At 40.2% G+C, this 13,849-nt stretch overlaps 1 protein-coding gene across 1 annotated transcript in view; it reads left to right on the top strand.

Annotated features, from left to right (window-relative positions):
* Positions 1–1,932: 1,932 nt before the first annotated feature.
* Positions 1,933–13,849, top strand: part of LOC140206314 (riboflavin-binding protein-like) — a 36,614-nt gene continuing 24,697 nt past the window's right edge. The window contains exons 1-3 of the mRNA XM_072274651.1: positions 1,933–1,953; positions 3,344–3,505; positions 8,305–8,404. Of these exons, the coding sequence (XP_072130752.1) occupies positions 3,364–3,505; positions 8,305–8,404 (242 nt within the window). The 5' untranslated portion in view covers positions 1,933–1,953; positions 3,344–3,363. The remainder of the gene's footprint in view (positions 1,954–3,343; positions 3,506–8,304; positions 8,405–13,849) is intronic.

The following is a 13,849-nucleotide window of genomic DNA, read 5'->3' as shown; positions in this document are numbered from 1 at the left end:
TATCTGAACTGAAACCAGCCTGGCTGAACAAATTGTTACCATTGGGGCAGGGACTCACATTCACCAAACAAATGCATGCTAAAACGTGGAAGTTGCAGAAAATGCAACGGAACAGGACACAGACAAAGAGAATTTTGGGCAGACAAAAATAAATGGACTTCTCAAAGATGAGAAAAAGCTAAAAATTCAAGTTGCAGTTCAAAAAAGAGCACTAATCTGTACACTGTTGATGAAAAAACTGATCATGATAAAAATGACAGAGGACTGCATATCCTTGAGATTTACAGTGTGAAAATTAATAAGACAAACAATATGGCTTACACCAGAAGTGAACAGCAAATTAATTGAAATGGAATTGGACATTGGTTCAGCTGTTTCAGTCATTCCAGAAAATGAGTTTGAACAGTATTTCAAAGATACTAAACTGAAGCCTGAAGATATCCAACTAAAATCTTAGACTGGAGAACAGATAACTCCCGTGAGAATGATATCCCAAAAGTGTAAGAAAGCCTACATAGTGATTAAATCTTTAGGTCTGAGTGGGAAAATTTAAAGTGTACTATGCTGTGATGTTTGTGTATAGTAATTGTATTATGTAGTATATGGTGAGATGCAGTCTCTCTTGAGTTGGAGTTTAAAGCTAAGCAGGGAGGAGTTATGTATTTAGTACTTCAGTAGTATTTCAGGAATCTTGTATATATGTATATATTGTTTGATAAAGCATTCTTGTTTGTTTAAATAATTTATTATGATCTACATGTAAAAACATGTGAATTGCATATATCATCATGCTACCATGTGATACATGCATGCCTCGCTTGAAGTAAACACAATGTTAGACTCCTCTATCTTCCTTTCAATTGAAGTTACAAAACTTAACAGAGAATATGCTTAAATGTTGGTAAATTTTTCATCAAGGTCCTTTGCATAAGTAGTTCTCTCCTCACCCCTGAGGAACCAAAATGAAGTAGTGGGGCTTTAGTCCATCAACTTCTGAATGATAGTGAAAATGTTACCATTAAGCCACGTTTCATATCAACTAGAAAAATGGAACAATGCCTTGCATTTATATAGTGCTTTTGGCAAGCAAAATGATTTGTATGCATAAAATAATTTTTGAAGTGTGGAAACTTCTCTATGATTAGAAGAGCAGAAGTCAATTTACATTCAACCACTTTCCACAAACATCAATATAATAATGGCCACATAAACAGTTTATTATTGGTGTTGATTAAAAGGTTAATGTTTACCCAGTACTGCTGTTAACTCCTCTTCAGTGACCCAAATGGTACTTTCTATTAGCAGGGCAGTTGCTATATAAATCATCTGAAATATGGCACTCCTGATAGCACGTTTTCTCTAACCTGTACTAAACTGTCTGTTTGATCTTTGTACTTAAGCTCCTGAAAAAGGAATTGGGCCCAGAATTGTCTGTGTCACATGCTAGAATTCACCAAACATGTCTCAGCTAATATCTGATTACCTAACTGTGCATTTAAATTTGGAAGGGAGGAGACGTGTTGCAAAATAACTCAGATTGCTGAACTCTGATCGACTAAAAATCTTATATGAATGTTTGACAGATCAAGAGGGTTGAAAGTCAATTTGAACATGGCTTTAAGACGTTGCAGTGTATTTTATGACATGGAATTGAGTTTCTCATCAAACATTGAGAAAATTTCTCATACAGTTGAATTAAAACAGCAAGAGACAAACTGTTTATCTACTTCAAATAAAGTGGTGAACTATTTATCCCCAACTCTTACTCAATACTTGTAATGATGACATTAGCATTTCAGATTATCCAAAGTCCAGAAGATACATTTATGGTCAATGGCAACCACTTCAGCAAATCATCCAATGAGAGAACGAACAAATTATACAACTCATCCATTATAAAAGTGACTGACACATGACAAAGAGGAGTTTCCAATTCTTTCATCACACCAACAGGTAATAGATTGGTGATGGTAACAATCATTTGTAGTTTGTTATAGTTGCATTATATTTATTCAGAGTAGACTGAATAATATATGATTGTATATTGACAGAGGATAGAAGCCTTCTGAACAGTTACTGTCTGAACTTAAAAATGATATGAGAAACAAGGAAAAAATAAAAAGGGGAAAAGACTTTTAAAATTTAGATTATTAATATTTGAAAATGAGATTTAATTTATGAAGGTTTAATCATTTGGTTTTTAAATAATCCGATTGTCTCTTTTTCCTCATTTTGGCATGGTTCTCTGTAAATAAGTAATTTATATTTCTTGCCTGCTGTTTACTCTGTGTGCTATTTTGTTTCATGTTTGCAATCACTCTTTCTTTGTTCAGCCCCTCTGTACTTACTCTAATCTGTTTGTTTCTCTGTGACATTATTTCTTCTGCAAATATTGCATTTTTTCCTGAATGCTGGAAATATATAGATCCTTGTGTGAAAAAAAAATTAGCCATGTGAATTTTTGTACTGTTTCTCATTTTACTAATACCTACTCTCCAATGCAAACATTTGTCAATGGCTATTTTCTTTCAGCCAACCACATCGGAAAAGGGATCTTTTATTTCTCAAACTGTACATCTGGAATTTTTTTAAAAATTCAAATAATTTTGTTCAATTTCCTTTCAATTCATAAAATACCAGACTTATTTTTTATTGACACACCAGAGGAACTGCGGAAGCTGAAAATCTTCAGCAATACAGACAAAATGCTGATAAAGGGTCTTGGCCTGAAACATTGGTTGTTCATTTCCGGCCAGAGATGCTGCCTGACTTGCTGAGTTCCTCCGGCATTTTGTGTGTGTTGTTTTTGATTGTCACTGCATTATTCCTTGTTAAGTGTTGGTGTCCTCTACTGAGATAACACCAGGATACAAGTGTTTAGAACCCTTTTCTTAACTGGAGACTATGTCGTTCAGATTTAATGATCCTATTTACAAGTGATCCAATTTGAAGCCACCATTCCCTTCAATGCCATCACATCAAAGATGCAGTGCATTCAAGCTACAAAATGTATTGTAGACTCCAATGAAAAGTCATAGCTGAAAAATTATCTTGTCTCTACAGATGGTGCCTGACTGGTTGAGTACTTACAACATTTTCTGTTTTTATTTTTAAATTTGAACAGGGAAGATTATGTGAAATGAATCCAGTATCTGAGTTTGTAGTCATCAATTTTTGTTCATTGGTGTAAACTAAGCGTGGAAACAGGATACTCTTAAGTGATTAAGAAATTAAAATTCATTGCAAAATGAATCTACTATGTGAAGTCACTTTGAACAAACAATAAATAAACAAAATAACTAATAATAATACAGGTCGATGTCTATTCTGCTATCTTTTGCAGGTTTGAAGCCAGTGATCAGAATGATAACTTTGCTGGGTATCTGTATTGCAATATTGTCACTGGCAAATAGTTGCAATGGAGGAAATTGTCTGAAAGGAAAATATCACAAGTCAACATCTGCTCCTGAGCCAGGAATGAGGGAGTGCAGACGTTTCTCTCAGTGTAAGTTGGTGTGCAAGTAATAGATAAAATGTTGTAAAGTCATGTCATTAATCACAAAAAAGGGGAAACCAGGTCAAAATTCATATTACAAGTTATGTATTGAAGAAAACTACCCGTAAATCCTACACATCTACCATGTCCAATCTAGTTCCTATACATCTGTTTTCATGTCTCTCCTCCTGGTAAGAAAAAGGATCTTCATCTTTAATCCCACCAGCTTTTGCAAGCAACAAATTACCCTTCTGGCTGTCATAACGGGGGCACTGGGAGTGGACCCAAAGGCAAGACACAGACACTGAAGTACAAGGAACAGGACTTGACTAGAGAGCTGGGATAAGAACACAGACTTGGGCTAAGACATTGGCTAGGCAAGCAGGACCAGGACAGGGAACTGGGAACTAAGAGCCTGGGCTTAGACTCTGAACCAGAGACTGGACAAGGACCCAGAACCTGGGTCTTGACTCGGGCTTGGACTCCAGAACTAGGCGAAGACATGACGTGGTCTTGGGAGACAGGACTAGGCGAGACTACAGGACAGAACACGAGACTCCTGGGCAGAACGCAGGACCAGAACTGGATGAGGACACGAAACTCAGTCTTGGTCTTGGCAGAACAGGAACACAGGGACTTGGTCTTGGGAGAACCGGAACATAGAACACAGAGTCAGGACCCCTCCTAGGGAGCAGGACGTAGGGCCGGGACTCATGCACAGAACACCGAGAGACAGATCTCCACTCAAGGTAGCAGCAAACAGCCAGAGCTTCCTAGCGAATGTGTGGACACAGAGACAGTTCCCAATTCAAGGTAGCAGCAAACAGCTGGACCTTCCTAGTGAAGGCGTGGCCACAGAGACAGTTCCCAACTCAAGGTAGTGGCAAATGGCCGGACCTACCTAGCAAAGGCGAGGACACAAAGAGACAGTTCCAAACAACAAAAGACTGTTCCTTATCTAGACACAGCAAGGCTCCGGTCTTGCTCCGGTGGTAGAACTTGACAGCGATACAGGCGAGGACACAGGGGAGGTTGCAGGCAAGGCTTCAGGCAAAGGCGGGAAGGGGAAGGGGAAGGGGAAGGGGAAGGGGAAGGGGAAGGGGAAGGGGAAGGGGAAGGGGAAGGGGAAGGGGAAGGGGAAGGGGAAGGGGAAGGGGAAGGGGAAGGAGAAGGGGAAGGGGAAGGGGAAGGAGAAGGGGAAGGGGAAGGGGAAGGGAACAGTCCAGCAAATGAAGTTGAACCCAGGAGCTATTTATGTAGCCAGACCAAAATGAGTATCAGGTGTCTCAATTAGAGCACCCAACAGAACAAGGGAAAACCGTAAAACCTGGAATAAGGAACCATAGACCAGACCGTGAACTGGAATGTGGACTTCACGAACCGGACCATGACACTGGCATGTTCAATGAGATTGCACCATCAAATATCTTCTGCTCCCTTCTCCTTTCAACATCTCAAATGGACCATTTCCTTCACAGCTCTCTGGTTCACTTTTATATTTCTATCAACAGCTCTCCTCTCTTGGCACTTTGCCAGATAACTGAAGAAAATGGCAACACCTAATCTTTTCCCACCATCCATTCACCCAAACTGTTCTTGTGGAAGAAGCTGCAATTCACTTGCATTTCTTCTGATAAAGTGTATTACATTAGGAGCTCATGATTGAAGAAACCAAAACACAGAGTTACATTACCACATTTCAAAACACTTGTGTACAGACCGCAACAGCAACCCTGAGCTTCGTATTGCCCATCTCTTCAATTCTTTCATCCATTCCCACAATGACCCATCTATTTGTGGCATCCTCCAATGAGGCGCAATATTAGCTTGAGGAAGAGAACCTCAACTTCTGGACATGTTGCAGCATGCCAGACTCGACACCAAATTTAAAATTTATTGGTAACTTAGTTTTTCTGGCCAATACGGCTGTAAGATCATACATCTGTATTATAAAACTCAGTTTTCTCTCTTCAGAGATAGCACATAATCTACTGGACATTTCCAAAATTCTAAGTTCAAAGTAAGTTTAAAGTTCAAAGCACATATGTGTCACTGTATACAACCCTGAGATTTATTTTCTTGTGGGCGTACTCAATAGAATCAATGAAAGACTGCCAAACTTGGGTATTCAACCAGAGAGCAGAAGAGAACAAACTGTGCAAATACAAAAAGAAAGAAATAATAAATAAACAAACAAACAAATAAATAAATAAATAAATAGATAGATAGATAAATAAATAGATAGATAGATAGATAGATAGGCAAGCAAGCAAGCAGTAAGTATCAAGAATATGAGATGAAGAGTCCTTAAAGGTGAGTCCATAGATTGTGGAAACATTTCAATGATGGGGCAAGTGAAGTTGAATGAAGTCATTCTCTTTCATTCAAGAGCCTGATGGCTGAGGGGTAATAACTGTTCCTGAACCGTTAGTGAGAGTCCTGAGGCTCCTGTACCTTCTTCCTGATGGCAGCAGTGAGAAGAGAGCATGGCCTGGGTGGCAGGGGTCCCTGATGATTAATGCTGCTTTCCTGCGACAATGCTGCGTGTAAATGTATTCAGTAATGGGGAGGGCTTTACTCGTGATGGACTGCGTTATATCCACTACTCTTTGTAGAATTTTCCGTTCAAGGATATTGGTGTTTCCATTCCAGGCTGTTATGCATCCAGTTAATACACTCTCCACTGTTAAAGTCTTAGATGTCATACCGAATCTCTGTAAACTCCTAAGGAAGTAGAGGCGCTTCCATGCTTTCTTCATAATTGCACATATATGCTGGGCCCAGGACAGGTCATCTGAAGTGATAACAGCGAGGAATTTAAAGTTGCTGACCCTCTCCACTTCTGATCCTCCAATAAGAACTGGTTCATGGGCTCTGGTTTCCTTCTCCTAAAATCAACAATTAGCTCCTTAGTCCTGCTGACATTGAGTAAGAGGTTGTTGTTGTGGCACCAATCAGCCACATCTTCAATATCCTTCCTGTATGCTGAATCATCACCACCTTTGAGTTGGGCAATGACAATGGTGTCGTCAGCAAACTTGAATATGGCATTGGAGCTGCACTTAACCACACAGTCAGAAGTGTAAAACTAGTAGAGCAGGAGGATATGCACCCAGACTTGAGGTGCTCCTTCTGGTTTCAGGTTTCTGCAAAGCTCCTATCTACATTTCTCAACTGTAACTTGTCAATTTGTTTGTTTTCTCTTTCGCTTTATGTCGCTTTAATAATCTGTTGGCCTGTTAGCACTTCAAGCAGCAGGATCTCAGCAACTCTGGAATATCATCCCTTCAGGGGTATTTCATAGAACCAGAAAGGTTTATAGCTCAGGTAACAGGCTTTTTCTTGACCCAACAAGTCCAGACTGAACATGGTGCTCAATCATCTCGTATCAATTTCCTTCATCTGAGCCTTCCCCTTTGTCTACCTGTCCAATGATATTATTATACCGGCCTCCACCACTTCCTCTGGCAGCTCATTCCATATACTTACCACCACCTGAATGAAAACATTACCACTCAGGACCCTTTTAAATATTTACCCCCTCATCCTAAGTCTATGTCCCCTAGTTTCTCTACCATGGGGAAAAGATTGTCACCATCTGGCTTCTCTCGTAATTACTCATTCCAAGAAGCAACCTTCTGCCACCATCCCCTTTTGCCTACCTGTGAGCTAATTTTGAACCCACCTAACCATCTCTCCCTGGATTCCATGGGATCTAACCATCCATACCAGCCTGCCATGCAAGACCTTGCTAAATTCCAAACAGACATCCTCCACTGCTTTACCCTCTTCTAGCTTGAGGTTAAAATAAAACTCTAAAAGGCTCATCAAGTGTGACTTCATATGGATAAAGACATGCCGACTTCTCTTAAGCAGACTGCCTATCTGAATGCTGATAGATCGTGTCTCTCAGAATTCCCTTGGTAGCCTCCTCACTCCTGCTATCAGGCTGACCAGGTTGTAGTTCCCTGGCTTGACCTTATTACCCATTTTAAACAGTGGAACAACATTTGGGAACTTCACCAGTGGCTAACTTTGAAGGAAGCATCTCCACAAGGGGTTCTGCAATTTCCTCTCTAACCTGCCACAAATTCCGAGGATGTACCTGGTCAGGCACTGGGATTTACCCTTTTTAATGTGCTGTAAGGCTGTAACTACCTTCTTGATGATATCTGATTTCCTTTAACATCCATCTCTCCTCCCAATCTTTCTGGAATTGAGCTTGCTTGCTCATTTCTCTTTCCACGAAGGGTCAAGAACCCAAAAATATTAACCATTTTTCTCTCCACTGCCTGACTTGCTGGAGTTTCTAGCATTTTCTGGTTTTACAAAAGTCCAACCTCTTGAAGCGCTTTCCAATTCTCCTTTAAAATTCATCACACAGTGCCTTTCTGTGCAAAACTTTCCATATATTTCTCAAACTTTGTATAAATTGAATATAAAATATAAAATTAACTTTGACTTTTCTTTCATCAACTTATTTCTTTGTTTCCTGGCTATAATTTGCAGAATCTTCTTTGTTGTGCTAAGGTGCTTGAACCCCATTCTACTTCAACTCATGGTGACTGATATTGAGAAGTCATTAGAACACCAGATCTATACTCCATTGCTCTCTGTTGTAATATTCTGTCCTTTTTAAAAATATGTTGTTTTGATACAGATGTTCATGAGTGTTCTATAACATGTAGACTTTACAGATTAAGTAATCTCAGAAATATTTCCGTGTTGTTGGTATTTCTTTTATATAAGGTTTGGAGAAGGCTAGCCAGTGGACAACCTTACTGAGGTTAATTTCCTTCTTTCAACAGCTGCATGCTGCTTCTCCAACTATACTGAACTGCTTGCTGTACACCCAGTGACTAACGTAGGTGATACATATTGGGACCGATGTGGACAACTTAGTCCAAGGTAAACCAACATCTTATTCAATATTTTCAGGAATTTAGAAATAACGGTTGTATTCTTTGAGTAAAAGGTGTGTTCAATATACCAAGCTGGAATGTGTTTAACTAAATCAGGTGCAAAATGTCTTTGAGTTCAAACTGGAACATGGAAAACTGTGAAATTGAAATTTTTAAAAATTTGTGTGCTGTTACCAGGATGTGGGTGCTGGATAGGCAAAATGCATTCCTTAAAATCCTTCATCCATCCCTCATTTGCCTACCCAAAATGTAATGCCTTTTCTGGTCTCAGGACAATAACTTGCACTTACATAGCACCATTCATGTAAAGAACACACCAGAAAGAGGTTTCATCAGAGTGAAAGAAAGAGCCAGATGAAGAATGACCCACTATAAAAGGAGTATAATTATAAGGGAGAAGAGACATGGGATTGAGGAAGGGAATGGTGGGATTTAGTTGGTTCAGACATGGCCATCAATGGTGATATTAAGGGAGAGGAGAAGTCACAAAAGGCTGGTTTGTAAAAGCAGTAAATTATTATATTTTACTTTGAGTTGCTGTTTATCCTCTTGAAATATCAAATGTCACGAAACCATCCATAGAAATGCAGTATTGGTCAAGAAATAACTCTAAGAAGGACAATGATAGGACAGTATCCAATAAAGAACATAAGAAACAGAGGCGAGATTAGGCCATTCACCTTTCACACAAATGAACCATTTAATAAGATCATGAATATACTAGCCCCATATCCTTGGATTCCCTTATTATCCAAAAATCTATTGTTTTGAATATACTCAGAGATTCAGATTACACAGCACATTTGGATAGACAGTGCCAAAGATTAAGACTTCTCTGGGTGATCCTAGTTGTAGGTAACTAGGAAACATCATTCCTGAATCTACCCTGATAAGCTCTCCCATGTTCTAAGGAGATTACTTCCATTCTTCTAACCTCTACAGTATAGAGCCAACCTGCTAAATATCTCAGGAATCGATCTGGTGAATAGGAGCAGAAATAAACCACTGTGCCTTGCCATTCAATATGATCATGCTTCATCTGCCCATTACTTCATCTCCATTTTGTCCCTGTTCCTCATCCCTTTTAATTCTTTATCATTCAAAAATGTATTTCTTCCACTTGAAATACCTCCAATTATACTTCAAACTATATCTGTGACACTTCTAATGCCCTGCATGGTTTTGACTGTTTCCATTTCTCTTTCCCAACAAACTCTTCTTCTCCATGCACATCTCTATACATCTTCATCCCACATCAGGATGGTCTGAGAGCATACCATTTCTTGCTTGAAGGGAAGCCCAAACAGTTCTTCTCCACCAATCCACGCATTCACCTGGATGAATTTGTTCTCACATTGAGCAGCTTCTTTACTCCACTCTCATCCTCCAGATCAATTGTGTAGATTGGTCTCTTGCTAGTGCCCAAGTTATGTTTGCCTTATCATGGAATATGTGAAAAGTCTTTGTTCTAGTCCCACCTGTGTCCACTCTCTTAACACTTTCTCTGGTACATTGTGGACCTCATTGGTGCCATCTCCTGCCGTCAAGCCAAACTCAACAATTTCATTGCATTTACTACCAATTTCTGCCCTATATTCACACAGTCAATCTCCTGTAATGTGGTGACCAGTACTGCATGCAATATTCCAAAGGTGTCCTCATCAAAGTTTTGCACAGCTACCACATGACTTTCTGACTTTTATACTCAAGCCCCTGACCAATGAAAGGAAGTATGCCCTGTGCCTTCTTTACCACGTGGTCAAGTTCTGTTGCCATCTTCAGAGAGCTGTTAATTTGCAACTCAGGATGCCTCAGTGCATCAATGGTTCTAAAGGGTCCTGCCATTCACCGTATACTTCCCTTTTACATTTGACCTCCCAATGTGCAGCTCTTCACATTTGTCCAGATTAAATAATTGAATTCTACAGTTTGAAGTATCTTGAGTTCTCAATCTTCATTTGACATTCATCTTTAAGTTTAGGTTGTTTTTTTTTCTATTGGAACTGAAGTATATGCCCAACTTCTGGAATGTTTTCCTCTTCTGCATTTTACAAATCCCATATTCTTTTTTTACAGTGTTTTTTGTCTATGCTCTTCCCTGTCAATTGCTGCCATTTATTCATGAACCAGAGAGAGTCATAGAGCAATGCAGCACAGATAAGAGCCCTTCAATCCATTTAGTCTATGCTGTCCACATTGTCTCCCAAGCTCGTCCCCATTTTCTGCAATCTGTGCTTATCTCTCCAAGGCCCTCTCCGCCATGTACCTATCCGAATGCTCCTTAAATTATACTATTCTACCTGCCTCAATCATACTCAGCATCCTCTGCATGAAAAGTTGCCCCTCAGGTCCTCATTAAGCTCATTAACCCTAAATCTATATCCCATTGTTTTGGATTGTCCTAAATTCTGTTACCATCCACCTTATCTATGCCTCTCATAAATTTAAGCACTTTAATTATGCCATTATTCTCCTATGTTCCAAGGAATAAAGACCTATTGCAACCTTTCACCACGGGCATCCCAGTTTCAACTTATCAGACACATCCACCCTTCCACACCATCTCTGCAGCTCTGCAAGTTCCTTTTTCCTTCTTTTTTTGGTAAAGGGACTCCAACTTGACTCTTGTGGCATGAGTTCCTGAGTATTTCCAGCATTTTATGATTTTTTTTAGATTTCTGGCATCTGCAGGTTTATTTATTTTTACCCCCAGTTAGTTAGCCTCCAGAAACCTCTGGGGTAGAGCTTTCTAGAGATTCAGTATCCTCTACACATGTATGTTCCCATGCACCTCTATTTTAAACAACTGTTCCATATGTCCCTCCATTCTGGATTCTTCAATTAGTGAAATCACTATCCTGCCCCACTATTTCATACATTTCAATGCTGAGAATGAGGGGTAACCTTATGGAACCGTTTAAAATTAGGAAAGATGTAGATAAGTTGGGCAGTAACAGATCTCTCCACGGTAGGGGAGTCCAAAATAGGGAACATAGACTGAGGGTGAGAGGGAAAAGATTTTAAAGGGATTTGAGGGGCAACATTTTCACACAGTAGATAGTGAGGCTATGGAATGAGCTGCCAGATAAAGTGAGTAGGCAGGTACAATCGTATAATTTAGGAAGCACATGGAGGGGCAGGGCTTAGAGGGATAATGGCTAAAATTAGATCTCACTGGATGGGCACTATAGTTGGCCTTGACTTACTGGGCCAAAGGGCTTGTATCTTTGCTCTACTGGATAAATAAAATCACTCCTCATTTTTCCAAACTCCAAAGTAGCAATTACAGATATATAGAAACATAGAAACATAGAAAATAGGTGCAGGAGTAGGCCATTTGGCCCTTCGAGCCTGCACCGCCATTTATTATGATCATGGCTGATCATCCAACTCAGAACTCCGCCCCAGCCTTCCCTCCATACCCCCTGACCCCCGTAGCCACAAGGGCCATATCTAACTCCCTCTTAAATATAGCCAATGAACTGGCCTCAACTGTTTCCTGTGGCAGAGAATTCCACAGATTCACCACTCTCTGTGTGAAGAAGTTTTTCCTAATCTCGGTCCTAAAAGGCTTTCCCTCTATCCTCAAACTGTGACCCCTCGTTCTGGACTTCCCCAACATCGGGAACAATCTTCCTGCATCTAGCCTGTCCAATCCCTTTAGGATCTTATACGTTTCAATCAGATCCCCCCTCAATCTTCTAAATTCCAACGAGTACAAGCCCAGTTCATCCAGTCTTTCTTCATATGAAAGTCCTGCCATCCCAGGAATCAATCTGGTGAACCTTCTTTGTACTCCCTCTATGGCAAGGATGTCTTTCCTCAGATTAGGGGACGAAATCTTTCTTGAAGTAGGGAGGCAAGATTACATGATATCCAGGTGCACTCCATTCAGTATGCTTTGCAATTGAAGTACTGTTCTGCTTCTTGTTGTTATTGAGATACTAACAATATCTAATGTTCAATTGAAATTAAGCCATGTTTCTATGATATCATGGGAAAAGAAAAGATGAAAGTGGGATCAGCCTGTCTTTGCTATGTCAGGGGACAGAAGTGCTATTATTAAAGAGAACATGTTTCGGAAGCTAAAAGGTCTGGAGGTAGGTAAATCATTTGTACCAAATGGACTCCACCCCAGGGTTCTGAAAGCAGTAGCCAAAGATATTTTGGAGATATGAGTAATGGTGTTTCAAGAATCACTAGATTTTGGAATGATTCCAGAGGACAGGAAAATTGCAAATGTCACTCTACTCTTTAAGAAGGGAGGAAGGCAAAAGACAGCAAATTATAAACCAGTTAGCCTGACTTAAAAGGTTGGCAAAGTGCTGGAGTCCATTTTTAACTATGAGGTCTTGGGATATTGGGAGTCACATGATAAAGTATGCCAAAGTCTGCATGGTTTCCTTAAAGGAAAATCTTGCCTGTTGGAATTCTTAGAGGAAATGACAGGCAGGATAGACAAAGAAAAGTCAAAGTTCAAAGTATGCATACACTATACAGTCTTGAGATCTGTCTTCTTGCAGACAACCACAAAACAAAAAAACACAATAGAACACATTCAAAGAAAAAAGACACAAAGACCATCAAACACCCAAAGTGTGAAAAAAGAACAAATCACGCAAACAATACAAAGTAAGCAATACCCCAAAGGTGAGTCCTCAGCACTGTGCCATTGGCTGCATGCCATAGCTGCAGAGTTAGTTCAGCACTGGTGCCCACGTTAAATTGTACAAATATTTAAACAAAAAGTTTACAAAAAGTACAAGGACCATGAACTGCAGAATCCCTGAAGCAAGTCCACAATTGTGGAGCACATTCATAAGACCAATGGTTGCAGGTAGCAGCCGCTCTCAAACCCAGCAGCATGGGACCCAACATGGCTGCATGTTCCACCCGCCAGCAGTGCGAGAGAGACCAGTCAAACACAGGCAGACGGCGCTGAATATCTGTTCATTTTCCGCTCGTGTCCTTGATAACTTTATCTTGCTTGATGCTTTAATCAGTGTGGAGTAATGGAGCCAACCACGGGTTTGTGTTCCACCATTAGGAATCAACACAGAATCTCATGTACACCCAATCCCCCGGCAGACTGCAGAAGCACCAGATCGTTCAGTCAGCCCAAAAATATATTCTTAAAAGGGAAATGACAGGCTGCAATTAATCGCAGTTCAGAAGAAGAAGAGTATCCTGAAGTTTTACAAGCTGTCTGCAAGATGTCACTGTTGGTCACTGGTGCCATCTTGCCATTTGTCTATGGATGTTGTTTACTTGGATTTTCAGAAGCCCTTTGACAAGGATTTTTGATGGAAGGGGAACAAAACACAGCTGTTATTGCTGAAGGTGCAGCCACTATTCATCATTCCCCAGCTAGGAGTATCTGGTCACAGTGCCCATGTTCAATCCACGTATACCCGTTGTGGATGTCCTCACC

This window comes from Mobula birostris, chromosome 12 (assembly GCF_030028105.1).
Source record: "Mobula birostris isolate sMobBir1 chromosome 12, sMobBir1.hap1, whole genome shotgun sequence".
Lineage (NCBI taxonomy): Eukaryota > Metazoa > Chordata > Chondrichthyes > Myliobatiformes > Myliobatidae > Mobula > Mobula birostris.
The sequence above is the reverse complement of the archived record's forward strand: the minus strand, read 5'-3'. Positions and strand labels throughout refer to the sequence as shown.